Source organism: Dysidea avara, chromosome 2, assembly GCF_963678975.1.
Source record: "Dysidea avara chromosome 2, odDysAvar1.4, whole genome shotgun sequence".
NCBI lineage: Eukaryota > Metazoa > Porifera > Demospongiae > Dictyoceratida > Dysideidae > Dysidea > Dysidea avara.
This window is the reverse complement of record NC_089273.1, coordinates 52,486,927-52,501,747: the sequence shown is the minus strand read 5'-3', so window position 1 is coordinate 52,501,747 and position 14,821 is coordinate 52,486,927. Positions and strand designations below refer to the sequence as shown.

The following is a 14,821-nucleotide window of genomic DNA, read 5'->3' as shown; positions in this document are numbered from 1 at the left end:
CGACTGCTTTATGAAAACAAAGTACATAGCCTTGAAGCCTAATTGAAGGACGATCTGAATATCTAACGAAACCCAGTGAACCTCATCGTTTTTCAGTTTAGTATTGCGACTATTGAGGATCACGTGAAATACTAGTGCAAAGAATGCAATTAAGAGCAATATATTTAAGTAGCGCTTAATGTGCGTCCAACTTCCTCTGAATGCACACATGGATTTTTTCCATATGAAAATTGTAGACACCAATCTGGTCATAAGGTGCGTGTAGTTATCATTTTCAGAGGAGCTTTTTGTATATTTAACACGTTCTTATGCATACCTTGCCCAGAGTTTCTGTTAGTAGAGCAGTATTTGCATCCACATTGTTCTGCTAGCTCTTTGAATAGCCAACTTATTCTAATAGTCTGTCTTGATAACTAAAAGGTGATGGTAGTGAGTTAGGTGGTAGACAACGTGTCACGTGTACTTGGATGTTTTTAGTTTGTTTTGCTGCTCCCAAATATCTTAACATTTACTTCATCACATGCACTTAACAAACAAGTGTCTACCACAAGTATATGCATCATGTGTGCTCAATAAGCATATGAACCTAAAAAACCAGTACCACAATGCTATACTTTAGACACTCCTTTTATTTCAATTTCAACATGGACTGTCTTTATCAATGCTGGCAACATCGATGAAGGTAAAGCCATGTATTAAGACGTGCGGGAGACCAAAACACAGTGGTACAGTTTGGTGTAAGAAGTAGAAAGTTATAAATTCTGAAAATATTCCACCTATAAAAAGGGTGAAATCCAGCACAGAAGACGTAAGTGTTAATTATATTTATTAACAGCATGTGCTCTCAGTTGCTGTAATTATTTTGGGAGTATTTAAGTGTGTACACACCCAACCAAGTTAGCCAAATGTTTTAATAGTAAAAGCAGCAAGAGTAAGTACTCCCTCCATAAACTCTGGAGTAAACTTAGCAGTCAGGTGAAGGGTTGGTATAAACAGTGGACCTGGGGACCGAGTACCTGGGACCAGGGGACCCTCGGGAACCCAACTTTTCATGGAATTTTTATACTTTACAATGTTTATACACTCTATACTTGTACTAGATATCTTTGCATATCTCAACATGTAGTCTTGCACAGCCAATCCACTTTTTCTTCGTCACACTGAGTACTTAATGTGACAGGAATTATAAGCACCACTGAAAAAGAGTCTATTACATCAAGTTTAGAAACTGTGAGCAAGCAAAACATCTTCAAGCGATCGCTGCAAGTTACCAGCAGCTCATGATCAACAAGCACTGAGATTTCATGTGTCATGTACTGCTTGCATAGACCACTTCTTCACACCCAGGGTATTAATCAAGGGCTTTTTAAATTCTTACAAGGCTTTGATTTTGTGCATCACATGACACATGAAATCTCAGTGTTTATTGAGCTGCTGGTGACTTACAGTGATCGCTAGATGCTGTTTTGCTTGCCCACAGTTTCTAAACTTGACGTAATAGATGCTTTTTCAGAGGAGCTTATAATTTCTATCGTGTTAGGCACTCTGTGTGATGAAGAAAAGTGGATTGGCAGTGCAATACTACATGCTGAGACTTGCAGAAGTATCTGGTACAAGTATAGAGTGTATAAACATTGTGAAGTATAAAAGATTTCGCGAAAAGTTGGGTCCCCGCGGGTCCCTGGGTCCACTGTTTATACCAACCCAGTATTGCTTGGAAGCATCTATTTTGTGTCAACAATGGTAAAACTGGTCTGTAGAAATGTAACCAGCTGAGCAAAGAAACCACACCCGTTTGCACGTTCCTCAAACTCCATGTTATAGAATCCCTGTTATCTATTGTAATTATGAAAGAGTGGAATCCAAATGTTTCTTCAGTCTTGTATGATGAATAATTTAGGAGTGCACTTACGAAAAAGCTAGAAATTTGATTTTCACAGCAACAATATGGGAAATAATTTACAAGCGCTCACTTAATCATAACTCACAGACAACCAGCTGGACAGACGGGACTTGGATTAAAATTTTCACTACTTTTATGAACACCACATGGCATACATGTAGTAACTGGTTGCTTAACGATACTTACTAGGTAACTGTTGCCAAAATAAATGTACTTTTGGGCTATAGCAATGGTTGCTAAGTGTGGTTGTCTTTTGAAATGATTGTTTTTAAATGTTTTTGCTTAGCAACCATCTAGGACGGTGTTTGTCCAGAACCCATGTTAGCAAAAAAGCAGCCTGTGTAAGAGATATGAAGGCTGTATAAGACCTGTAATTACTTTCTGGGTAAGTAAGATTTGCTTCTAGGTGGGTTGTTCGTGCCAGCTTACAATATGGGTGAAGCAAGTTCTTGAATGCGTTGTGAAAGCCTTTCACAATGAGCTGTACAGGAGTAAAACAACCGGAAAAGGAATATCTAGCCTAGTAGACCACAAGGAATAACAAATTTATTTGTGATGAAAGGGGGCATGTCCTGTACTTATGCAAACGGAAATGAAGGGCAGCCTTGTGGCTTTCTCAGTTTCTCTAAAGAATTTGTATCGGGAAACACAATAGGCAGATTATAAAACACTCCTGTGCATAATTTGTAGTTTGAATATAGTGTGAGATGCACTAGGACTATTCCAAAAGAGTGTTTTTCATCACGTATGGTATTTCTATGCTGGTTTTCCATGGCCTTGTTTTTTCAGGTATGCACCATTTTAAGGGCAAGACCTACTTGAACAGTACTACTGTACTATTTTATACAGTGGTTGTAGCAAACCCACATTTGTTTCTTAGCTGTTTGAAGCTTGCTTAGGGTATATCCTAAGTGTATATGGCATCCACGGCATGGCATCCACCCAACCTTAGAATGTTTTCTGCAATGAAAATAACCTCTATGGAATAATCCTAGTGCATCTAGCATCAAATCGACCAGAAGATACTTACAAAAGGAATTTAAAAGAAATCTCCCTGACCAAAATTTAAATAAGTTTACAAACTTTCAACAAAGATAAGGGACATTAGTTTGCTCCATAAATTTTAGTATAGGTATTGGTCAGTTGTGGTTACTATCTTCACCTGGTAATTTTCATTATTTAAGCACCATGTCAGCAAGGTATGTGTAAAATTAGTCTTATTGAATTTTTTTTACAGAACACCCTGGGAAGACACCCCCCAATAGAAAATAAGACAACATGTAAGGAAGTACATTCTCTGAAATACTTGACACTATTATGTACTGACAGCGAATCGAAAATGAACTCGCTGTGGCAAGTGTAGTGGTTGCAAGCACCCAAACTGTGGAACGTGCCCTGAATGTTTGGATATGAAGCAGTTTGGGGGACAAGGGCGAAAAAAGAAGGCTTATAGCATGAGAAAATGCTCAGCCCAGTCAGTTGAAACCATGACCTCTGCAGTTCATGGCACAGGTACATACATATGTAGGTTTATGTTTTTACTCAGAAAGGATGGGCATGTGCATGAGAGCACAAACATTTGTATTGAAATCATTCCCAAAGTCCTTGTACAGCATCCCATAGTTCAACCTAATAATGATTGAAGAAAGTGGTACATATAAAATGCTACAGTCTGTGGTTAAAAGAAGTGGACACCGTCAACACATCTTCACAGAAACGAGAAGCCTTTTCACTTGTTTTTATTTGGATTCTATAGTTTTTCACAACTAAATGTAATATCATGGCTATTGCCAAGACTTCTTATTATGTCATCTTTATGTTCCCGTTAGTAATATGTAATTAACTGTAAAAAATCGCTGTGCTTATAATAGTGTCCATCCTCTCTGACTTTTACTTTACCTCACCCAATTCATTTTATTCCAATTAACAGACATCTCTCAAAAAGACAATAAGAAATCGTTAGAAGTAAGTGTGTAGATAAAATAATATTAATAACAAATGTGACTGAATTTTTTACAAAACCGTCAATGTACGCACTACATTACTTATGTAATAAACAACATTTAAAAACAATTGGTAAAAAAACACAAGTTCTACAAAAACAACTTACACAAGTATTTATCGCCTTACTAGTTAGTGAATTAACACTCTACTCAACTAATCCTGGGTACCATTGGGTTTGCCTGTCCACTGGGAGTTTGGGAAGCTTTGTTTCATCTCCGTACACAGATTAGTTTCCAAGTTACATCTGTTTGTTTATGTTGCTGTGACAAAAGAATTTACTGACGATATTTGCTCAGTGAATACACCTTCCTTATCGAGGACAGACGTATATATTGAACACTAACTATACCTCAGTAGATTGACAAATTCATGGTGAATGTTTCAACTTGATACATCATTGCATCAGTAAGTTATAATTGTACACAGCTCAACTTACGAGGCTAAAACTTGGCAAGCCCATTCATCTGTTCCTATAGATAACATAAAACCAATAAAATAAAACTTTAAAAGTGTGCGTACATTGACGGTTTTGTAAAATTGGGTCACAAATGTATTCAATGATGTTTAGAAACCTGTAGGCACAACAAAGTTGTCACTTGCACCAGAATCCAGTAATCTAGCTAGTTTGGTCTCCGAGTCTAAGCCACCATCATCAATGCTAACAAACATTACAGATTTCTTGAAAGATAAAAATCATAAAGTCCACACTGTGGCTGCTGATGGCAACTGCATGTACCGTGCGTTGTCTCATCAATTGTGTGGCAGTGAGGAAAATCATTTTTTATCTACGTAGTTTGTTACTGCAAGTGGTCAAAGGTAACAGTGATATTTACAGCAAGTACTGAATTGATGATATGTCTTGGGAGTTGTTTTATTTGACCAACATGTAGAAGACATTGGAAAACCTGGAATTTGGGGGACTCAAGTAGAACTTCAAGCGTGTAGTGATTTTATTAATCTGGATGTATATGTTTGTTCACACAACGCTTATGGTATTGTCCGATGGGAAAAGAAGGCTACTCCCAAAACTTGGATGAATCAGATTCCCCACAATGTATGTTCAACTACAAGATGTAGACACATTGAACTTGTCTTTTAGCAACAGCCACTACAACAGCGTTGTTCCCACTCAGGATGAGGTGCCACCACCTACTATCTTAGAGCAACACTGTGATGCTGTTGTGATTGATTAAGTTATACGTATAATACAGCAGCAATGCAGAGAAACTAAGTAACTTCCTTGTATTTCCTTTGCTTATTGAAATGTTATGTTTGGTCATCAAAATATTTACTTTGAACGATTTATTAGTACAGTGGAGCCTGTGTTACTGGTCACCTGAATTAAGTGGTCGTCCTCATATAGCAGTCAAGGGACAAAAGTCCCAAATATCTTCCCATACAAATGCATGCGTTGTGGTCTGTATTGATTGGTCAACTGTCTAATGTGTATACCAGCCAGTCACAAATTCTCTGAATCTCTGTATACACTATACATACATGTAACTTTGACTCCATGTTTAGCAGTCACTGCCTTATAATGATCAGCTAGTGGTAGTTTGTTCGGTAAACACTTATGTACCATTGGTATACTGTTTTAATTTACATGCAATTGTTATACTTTAATGAACGCTTCATACCTGTCTGGCTTAACATATTTATTAGCCATTGGAAACCAGCTGACCTCTTTTGTAACCGTACCACTGACGCTAAGTACTGTTCTATGGAATGTTGTGGTTAGCGGATCTCTCTTAATATTAATTACCTTTTTTATGATGGTCGTAATCACTAAAATGCTGCTGACCATTCTGTGCAGGTTTCTCTAGCCACCTATACATATATATATTGATATCTGGTCCCAAGTTTACTGTAACAAACAGGTTCCACTGTAGTGTTGTTGTGATATAGGAAGTCGGTCACATATCATTTGACGAATGGAAGTGTTGTGGTACATGGAAACTTGCAAACTACACAAGACAAACATGGTATTTTTGTAAGCCAGAAGAAGTTTAGTTGCACTGGGGTGATTGTTTGCATTTTGATATAAAATTAAAAAATATGCATATATCAACAATTACAGTGAAATGATGGTTGTAGGTTCACTCAAGCCCACCAGAGAGTCAAGACAACCTTACAACAGGCTAGACTGATTTTAGACATGTTTTAAGATGCAGAGTTTAAAAACTGATACCCACAAGGACATCAAATATGTTAGAGGTAAACTAAATACCTACTGTAATTAATGTCCACTTTGGGATCAAAAAAATTCATGCAATATAGATAAGGCAGCATAGCTAACACACCTATCAATATTATTGAGCCAGCCACACTCCCTTCTTTTCAGGTAAACATGGGGTAATAGCAGGTGCTTTGATCCGGTTTGAACCTAAAATTTCTCTCACTGGTAGGGCATTTGACTACCACAAATTTATTTGGTGCTGGACACTGTAAAGCTGAATAATAATAATATTAACTGGTTGCCTTCTGTAAGGAAACCTGTTTTCAAAAGTATCTTGAAATTATTGAGAATTAAAGTCAAATCCCCACTGCCCGTAAGTGGCAGTATTGACAGGTATATTAGCACAGTCTAAGCCCTGGTAATTTGGAGGGGGGTAGGACAAGGCCACATCCACGCATAATAAAATCGTGTAAGTAGTGAAAATATTCACGTGAGCTGAATAGTCTCTGTTGAAAAAGTAGGGCAAGGGGCTCAACAGGGCTCGATGCATATTTCAGTTCTACTTACAGTAGCTTGTTGTTTGCAATGGTGTGATTCACAGTCAGAAAAACACAGCTGTTACAAAGTAATTAGACACACAGTGATGGTGATTAGTGGTGGTCATGACTTTCACGTCAACAGAAGCAGTACCATGATCATCAATGATCATAATACAATAGTTGTTGTATGGTTTGTTACTTTCAACAGTTGGTATTACTACGTAAAAACTAAATTAAAATATTTTTGTTAGCCTTTCGTTTAGCACTTCGTAGTGCACGTGGTCCTGTCCTACCCCCCCTGCTGGTAACTGGAGCACAACTGATCTGCATTCATGTTTAACCGTACATTATGACACCACATGTTACATAATCAAGGCCCATGACCTACTACATTGGGGATAGGCGGTTTCTGCTTAAGCTGCAAGTGGTAATGTGAATACCATCAAAAACATGATAGTAGAATTCCAACAGGGGGTCTAATATAGTGGGTTCAAGGAATTGTCAAATTTCCATCCTGGGGGTATGGGGTTAAAATTGATAGGTGCATTATAAACCCCAGGTTCATAGATTTAAATCTATCGGTGGTTTGACATAGGGAGCCACATTTCTGTTACAGTGATGTAAAAATTATACATCAACTCACTTAAATAGTCCACCTACAACAACAGAACCAAGTCCTGCAATACCAGTAATCAACACGACAAGAGTCCTGATAATAAATTCAAACCCACAATCATAAGGTTAGCTCTAACGCACCTGTACACCGGTGGCGCGTACTAATCAGGTACCTCGTTGGGATGGTGATCGTCATCAAAACGTATCTATCTCAATTGCACAATCGAAGTTAATATCCTTTACTATAAAAAGGTACGGATGGTTCAATTGTACCGACGTGCAAGCGGCGTAATTCTTCCATACCGCGCTATTATTGTTCGGAGGCTTGGCGCAACTTAGCGCTAATGACTACGAGCAACGCTTGCAGGGCTACAATGCCACCAGCGATTGGCTATCGCTTTGGTGACAGTAGCCCGACTGTCACCGTCCACCGGTGGCAATAGCCTTTCGTGGCTCTAAGCGCCACCGGTATACAGGTGGCTATAGAGCTGGCCTTTACAAAATCAACATTATAATACCGGTAACGGGATTTTACCCACTATTTTAAAATACCGGTAATAATATACGGACTGCACTATCTCCAGGTATCCTGTGTCCTCAAGAAACTACTCGTGGCAATAGTGTTGTGAAGTTCAGAATAAGGCTGAAGTTGATATCTCGTGGTTCGCGACCCTAGTTTAAGTTAGTTCAAGTATTAAACTCCGGTGAAGAGCGACAGTGGGTGCATACGTACTACCTCTATCTCCATCAATGTTCACCCCCACTATATACAAGCAGAGGTGTGGATTTTCACATTTAAAAATTCGAATCCCCACTACCTGGAGGTAGCTACTGTGTGTCTAATCATCACTGGATTTTAGTTGATAAAGCTAGTCGACAAGAGTTGTTGTATTAGTCAGCAAGAAAAATCCCCAGCTACTGTACCTGTTAGTGATCAATCCCCCCACTAATCCGGTCCCCCATTTAAGCCTGTATAATATAGTAGTGGTGGGACTTTACATTGATAGATGCATAATTATGCCAGCCAACTTCAACTTGAATTCCTATGGGCCCCAATTGAGAAGCCGGTCCATGCAGAACATACAGAGCTAAATTTTGATTGACTTTTACCTGTGTTGAACTGCATGCTGGGAGCACATCACCTAGGACCTGGCTTTGCTTAAGCCAGTCGTAAGTTTTGAAAATGAACACAAGTAGCCGCTATTACATGCCCGGTGAGTTCTCATGCTTTGCAGGCTCAGTATCATGCAAGGATACTATGTCAAACCTTTCTTACATGTTTGGTTGACATAGTGGTCTATGATGATGAGACAAGTACTGTTCGATGCTATACTGTTCATTAATGTTTCAATATTTGTAGAAATATTTTACTGTACAATGGTTGCATTGTCTAGCTATATGCAAAAATTATGAAAGTATTAATACTGTGCATGTACAACATAAGAACATCAAGGTCATGGATTAGAACCATGTTGTTATTTAAGCTCACCTTTTAATAGCCCTCTTTGCAAATGAAATTATATTTCAATGTGTGTTTTGTAATGCTAGTAGCCACTGTCATCAATTCCAATGTTTATTAAATCTAATTACCGTCACCTCTATGGCAATCTGCTATGTAAACACTTCTGGCTCAACTCTGAATGTATCAGTTTTAAAGGGGCTACACAATAAGCTGTCTTGCAATTAGAAGGTAAATGGTATGTCTCAGATGCGTATTATTTAGAATTCTGATTGTTCAGAAAACACATTCTTTATTGCTGTTTACAAGCATAGCTGCAGTGTTTGCAACTTTTGTTAGAATGGTGACACCCCAAACTACTACATGGTACTTAACTTGACTATCAAGAAGCCAATCAACTTGTGACATTAACTATCAGTATTTGCAAATGTATGGACGTATATGATGAGCTGAAATGCCTGATACAGTGGAACCTGTCTTAGTGGCCACCTTTATAGAAAAACCACCTCTCTATAAAGGCCAACTATAAATTCCCACAGTGAGACATTTCTGTACTAATCCAACAGTATAAAGTAGCCACCTGCATATTAAGGCCAAGAAATTTTGGCCCAAAGGTGACTGGCTTAGACAGGTTCCACTGTATTTACTTGTTTACCCAACATCCATGCATAGAATGAGACAATTATCATTTGGCTATAACTGCTTCTGAAAAAATCTTCCAAAAATTAGTTACATGATTTAGGAAGTTCACTGCATTTCAAGCTGGTGAAGTCAATGTGCATGGCACTGTCTACAAAACCAGTGTTTCTTCTTGGGCAATTTAGACAAGCCAACACATCGAAAATGAAACCATGTCAAACAAGAATCACATAAAACAGATTGGTCACTGTGAAGGTCGTGTTGGCACACACTGCATATCCACACTGTCTTCTTTTTCTTTTGTCTGATGATGTCTTCAACAATCATCCATGCATCTGTTGAGAAATATTTTCTGACCAAACACACATCAACATTTTCATCCAACACAGAGTTAGGAACTAGCTCAGTCCTACATTCAACATCCTCCTCTTCAATAAGTATTCCCTTTTTAGTGGCATCAATTACCTCTTTGTCAACAAACCAATTTAAGATCACTAAACAATTAAAAGTCAACATTCATTGACAATATTCAGCGACTATTTACAGGCTCAAGCACTGATGTATGCTCACCCTTCTCCTTATCAGATGTGTGTAATCGGATGAATGGGCAAGGTCCTTCAACACCTCTTCTATTTTTCTTCTTTGGAAGACCCACTACTGTTAGTTTACTGCCCCTCGGACGTCCCCGTTTCTTTATTGCTGAAGGAACCTTTATATCTTTAAGAAAAGAACTATACATAAATAACTAATATACATGATGGACTAAGTTATGCCAGGAGCTTATGAGCCGCCGAAGGAGCATGAAACTTACGTAGCCTGCTGGGTGCCATCAAAATCCAAATTCATTAGCGATTAGTTTCCATATAAGGAAAGTAAAATCTCATTAATTGACGCCGTATACTAATTGTGCGCGACACTCGTAGCAATTTATTCAAAAAACATGACATAATTTGGATTGTGATGGAACCGAGTTTCATGCTCCTTCGCTGTCTTCGGTGGCTCATAAGCTCCTGGTTATGCATTGTTTGCTTATTTTGTTCTTGTAAGATTTAAGTACAGTATTTAATGTTCTACCACAGATTGGACGGATTTGGGAAAAAAGGCAACAATCACATTCTTAATCAAAGCACACTCAACACACACATGTGTACAAGTACATGTGCATAGCTAAGGATTACAATTAGCATTATGATAAAGTGTATGTGAATAGCCTGTTCATATATGTGACTATCTCTGGAAAAACCGGTCTTATCGCCCATTTAAAAGTATCGAGAAACGCCAGTTTTAAATATTCAGAGTGTTGTAGCTGGCCAATGGTGGTAGCTACGCATACCAAATTTTCACACATTTTACAACAATTTCTTACCTTCCAGATCATCCACTGAAGTAGTCAACAGCTACATTTCCCACCATTTTAGAGCTGTACAGCCACACACAGCCATCTCCTGGTTGGCCAGGGCTCCATCAAGACCCCAAACCACTCGTATGGCTCATTACTGTGCTTGAAAAAAGCAGCCAGCTAAAGCAGACCACTTTACTCTGGTCGCCTGTGACAGTGAAATTTGATAGTGCATTCATTAAACTTTGTGTTTGTGTGAAAAAATCAAACTTTCTGTCTTGGGCAATAAGACCAGTTTTTGCAGATCCAGTTACATATGTACTGTACAGTAGAACCTGTCTTAGTGGTCACCTGTATAGAAAGGCCACCTCTCTAAAAGGCCAAATTTAAATTTCCCCTAGTGAGACATTGACACAGTAATCAGAACAACCTGCCAACTAAGGCCAAGAAATTTTGGCCCAAAGGTGACTGGTTTACAAAGGTTCCACTGTGCTGCTCTATGATACAAACATGAAATATTGTACCTCGCAAAACACTAGTACAATTTCTTTCATTAAACACTGTTGCCTGTGGTTGACTGAATGCTGCATTGACCACCACTGCCTGTGGTTGACAGGACACTGTATTGACCACTACCTGTGGTTGACTGAATGTTGTGTTGACCATCGCTGCCTGTGGGTGACTGGACACTGTATTGACCACTACCTGTGGTTGACCGAACGCTGTGTTAGCCACCCCTGCTTGACTAGACACTGCATTGACCACTGTTGCCAATGGTTGACTGGATACTGCATTAACCACTGTCACCTGACTGGATGATGCACTGACCACTGTTGCCTGACATGACACTGCATTGACCACTGTTTCCTGTGGTGGACTAGACACACTAGTCGCATTGAAGACACTCGATGGCTGACTATCAAACACTGTTTCGTAATCTGCATTTTCACTTGTGTTACTAGGAGAGCGAGAAACTTCTCCTTCACTATCATCATCATACTCGCTTGCTTCATCAGATGAGCCGATGAGCCTGCAAAAAATCACAATTCAACTAAATACTTCTAATTGTGATCCTACCTCTGTTTATCTCAATCAGCCCAACTTCTTCACCACGTTTCCAGTAATCAGTTAGATCTCTTAATAGTTTTAGTCTACGTTTGAAGTGTATGTGTGATGCAACACTGGCGACTGATGCTAACTCTGAAGAAATAAGTACAGCTTTACGATATTTCTCATGTTGGCTAAGCGCTCGGCGCTTATTACATGACTTCACAACTGATAAAGATGCTGTTTCTTGGGAAGTTGAAAATATTCGCTGGGTTGATTTGTAGTAAGCTGTTGTCCATCGCTGCTCACATACAGTTGGATCATAAAGTGGTTTTCCAAGCTTAATTCGTAAAGCAAATATGTGACGACATGGCAGGCAGATTGAAGAGTAGAAGCCACATGCACACTTTTCAAGACTAACAGTTCTCTCTCCTTCTGATGTCTGGACAATATATCTGCCATTGTCTTCTTTGATTTCTTTCACCTTCTTTGCTAGCTCTAATTGCTTAAGAACTAATGTTGAAGCATACAATGTAAGCAATTTTGTATACTCACTCTCTGGACTTCCTTGTGAAAAAGGCTGCACCTTTGTCTTCTGAAACATTACAGCAGCTTTGTGATCACGTTCAGTTCTTAATGCAGTCAGGATGACAAAAAAATGACTAATGAATTCTTCAAGGGAGCTGTTACGGCTGATGACTTGCTTAAGTTTACCGTTAATGCTTTCAAGCCTGTTGTTAGTTGTGTTTAAAAAGGTCCCACTGCAAGCAGCTATTCCCATTACCCATTCATCCTTTATTGGATGCCAGCATTCATCAAAGTATTCTAGGACCTGTTTAGGAGCATCCCGTTGAAACTGAACATACAAGCTATTGTACTCAGCTTCTGACTTAGCATAAGCCATTTTTTGGATCAATTCTAGAGACACAGTCCTTGCTCCAGATGAAATTCCAAGCTTATCACAAGATATTTCTCGATGGAATCTACGTAAAGTGTGAAACAGACAAATGAGAATTTTGGCACTTGGTAGACATTTTTTCAGCACATCTTGCTCCCCTATGTCTTTATCAGCCATCACAACTCTGATTTTCTCCCACCTACTGTTGTGCTTCTTAAATGCATCTACCATCCACTGCATTCCATCAGCATCCTCAGTTACCAACATGGCAACGCCAACAACTTCACTCAGACCATTTGAATCTTCACACAGGAAAAGGTATATTGGTACACCAAGTTGCAACAACTTGTAAGTAGCATCAACAAACACAATTTCTGGATAAGCATCAAATGCCTCCCTCATTTGCAGATCTTGAAAGAACAGCCCTCTAAATTCATTATCTTTGTTGCAAAATACTTCCACACTGGCACCTAACATTAAAATTCATGGTCATAAACTTGGAAAGTTAATTAGGTACATACCATATTTACTTGATTTGTGTCGCACGGGTACTATTATTTTTCTGCCCAAAAACAAGGATAGAACCCTTTAAATAGTGCCACACTGCAGTACTATATGAGGGTGCACTACAAATATTTTAAACCTGCCTACTACTACCCATCCTATAGCATTATCCTTTTATAAACAATCACAACACATAGCTACTAATTTGTTTATATACAAAACCTTTTTCACTCAGGCCATCACAGCACCATCAATATTATTAAACATGACACACCTTGTGTTACACGGTCAACTAATATCTGGAATTTCGATCGTGTGACAGCTGTGTAAGTTTTTGAGGACAATGCTTTGCTTACATCTGATCAAGATGGAGATGAATGCTAAAGGTATGGTAGTACTAATAATAGGTATTTTACAAAAGTGTAGTGTAGTACTATTCGAGGGTGCGGTACAATTCCTAGAAACAAGGCAGCACAAATCAAGTGAATATGGTAAATTAGATTCTGGGGAGTTCCTAACAAGTCATAGGCACACAAATTTTCAAGTCTGAGATTCTAGACTATTACAATACCACATATTCTAAAAGTTGCTATAAAATAAGTGACCAGATTTTGCATAACTGATTGATCAGGGAATACAAAATTCTAACATGAGATAGCAGTCTTACCATATTTATCAGTAAGTAAGTTGACAGTTGCATTCAAATCATTCCGGGTCTCTTGCCCTTTTCTGGTATTGTTAATGTTGGCAAGATCTTTTAGTAGTATTACCTTTCCAGTTTCCTGACAAAGTGTCCGCTGCACTAGCTTATTGATTGCTTTCATTTCCAGCAACTTAGCTGCTTTCTCCTTGACTTCTTTTGGTAAACGTCTTTATTGGGGAAGATGGTTAAACAGTTCTTATCACAGTAAGGACCAGTGTACAGAACGGTAACACAGAACATGTAGGGCTACCTGAGACAAGTCATGGCTATGTTCCAAGCATAAGCTCTTTACTTCCAAAGCATCACCAGCTGCATTTGCCCTCAGTGATATGTTTACTGGACAATCTTGCTTGAAGGTCCTTTTAACAAGAAAAACAGAATACATAAGCATAGCTGGCTGTAAAAGAAGGTGCATACAGCAACACAACTCAATAAACAGATGTGTATATATAGCTATTTATACGCTACTCAGTAGCTAGACAGTGTATACGACAGATACATTACCAAGTGTTCCTTTGTCCCTTTCCTTGGGGTCTAAATGACTGGCCACCATGGATGCAGCAAAACTTGACTTCATAATACTTAAGGGAAGGACTGATGGTACGGGCCAATCGTTTATTGGCGGCTGCTACTGTTCTTGCGTCGCGTTTCCAAAACTTTGTGAAGGTGGCCCTTTCATAAGCCTCCAGTCGCTTGGAAACGTCTTCATAATTGAAGAACAGGTCTCCTACAGTAAAGCCCGTTCTGTCCAAGTCAGTCTCAACTTCCGTTTCAATACACTGGACCTCAGTTTGACCATCGGCGTCGTCACGCTCTTCCGCCATGCTTGCTATCCGTACGCGGTCGGTTTTGCATTCCGTATATTACCGGTCTTTTTAAACAGTGGGTAAAATCCCATTACCGGTATTATAATGTTGATTTTGTAAATACCGGTACCGGGAGGTTAGCCACAGCGATCTGGAAAAGTGAGTCATTGCTGATTCGGTTTCACACAT

At 38.9% G+C, this 14,821-nt stretch overlaps 1 protein-coding gene across 1 annotated transcript; it reads right to left on the bottom strand.

Moving 5' to 3' along the window:
• Positions 1–9,409: 9,409 nt before the first annotated feature.
• On the bottom strand, positions 9,410–13,947 carry LOC136248226 (zinc finger SWIM domain-containing protein 3-like). The gene is made up of 5 exons (XM_066040037.1): positions 13,791–13,947; positions 11,752–13,089; positions 11,199–11,681; positions 9,906–10,052; positions 9,410–9,829 (listed from the first exon to the last, which is right to left on the bottom strand). The coding sequence occupies exons 1-5, from the start codon at positions 13,945–13,947 to the stop codon at positions 9,468–9,470; spliced, it is 2,487 nt and encodes an 828-aa protein (XP_065896109.1). The 3' UTR covers positions 9,410–9,467.
• Positions 13,948–14,821: the final 874 nt, after the last annotated feature.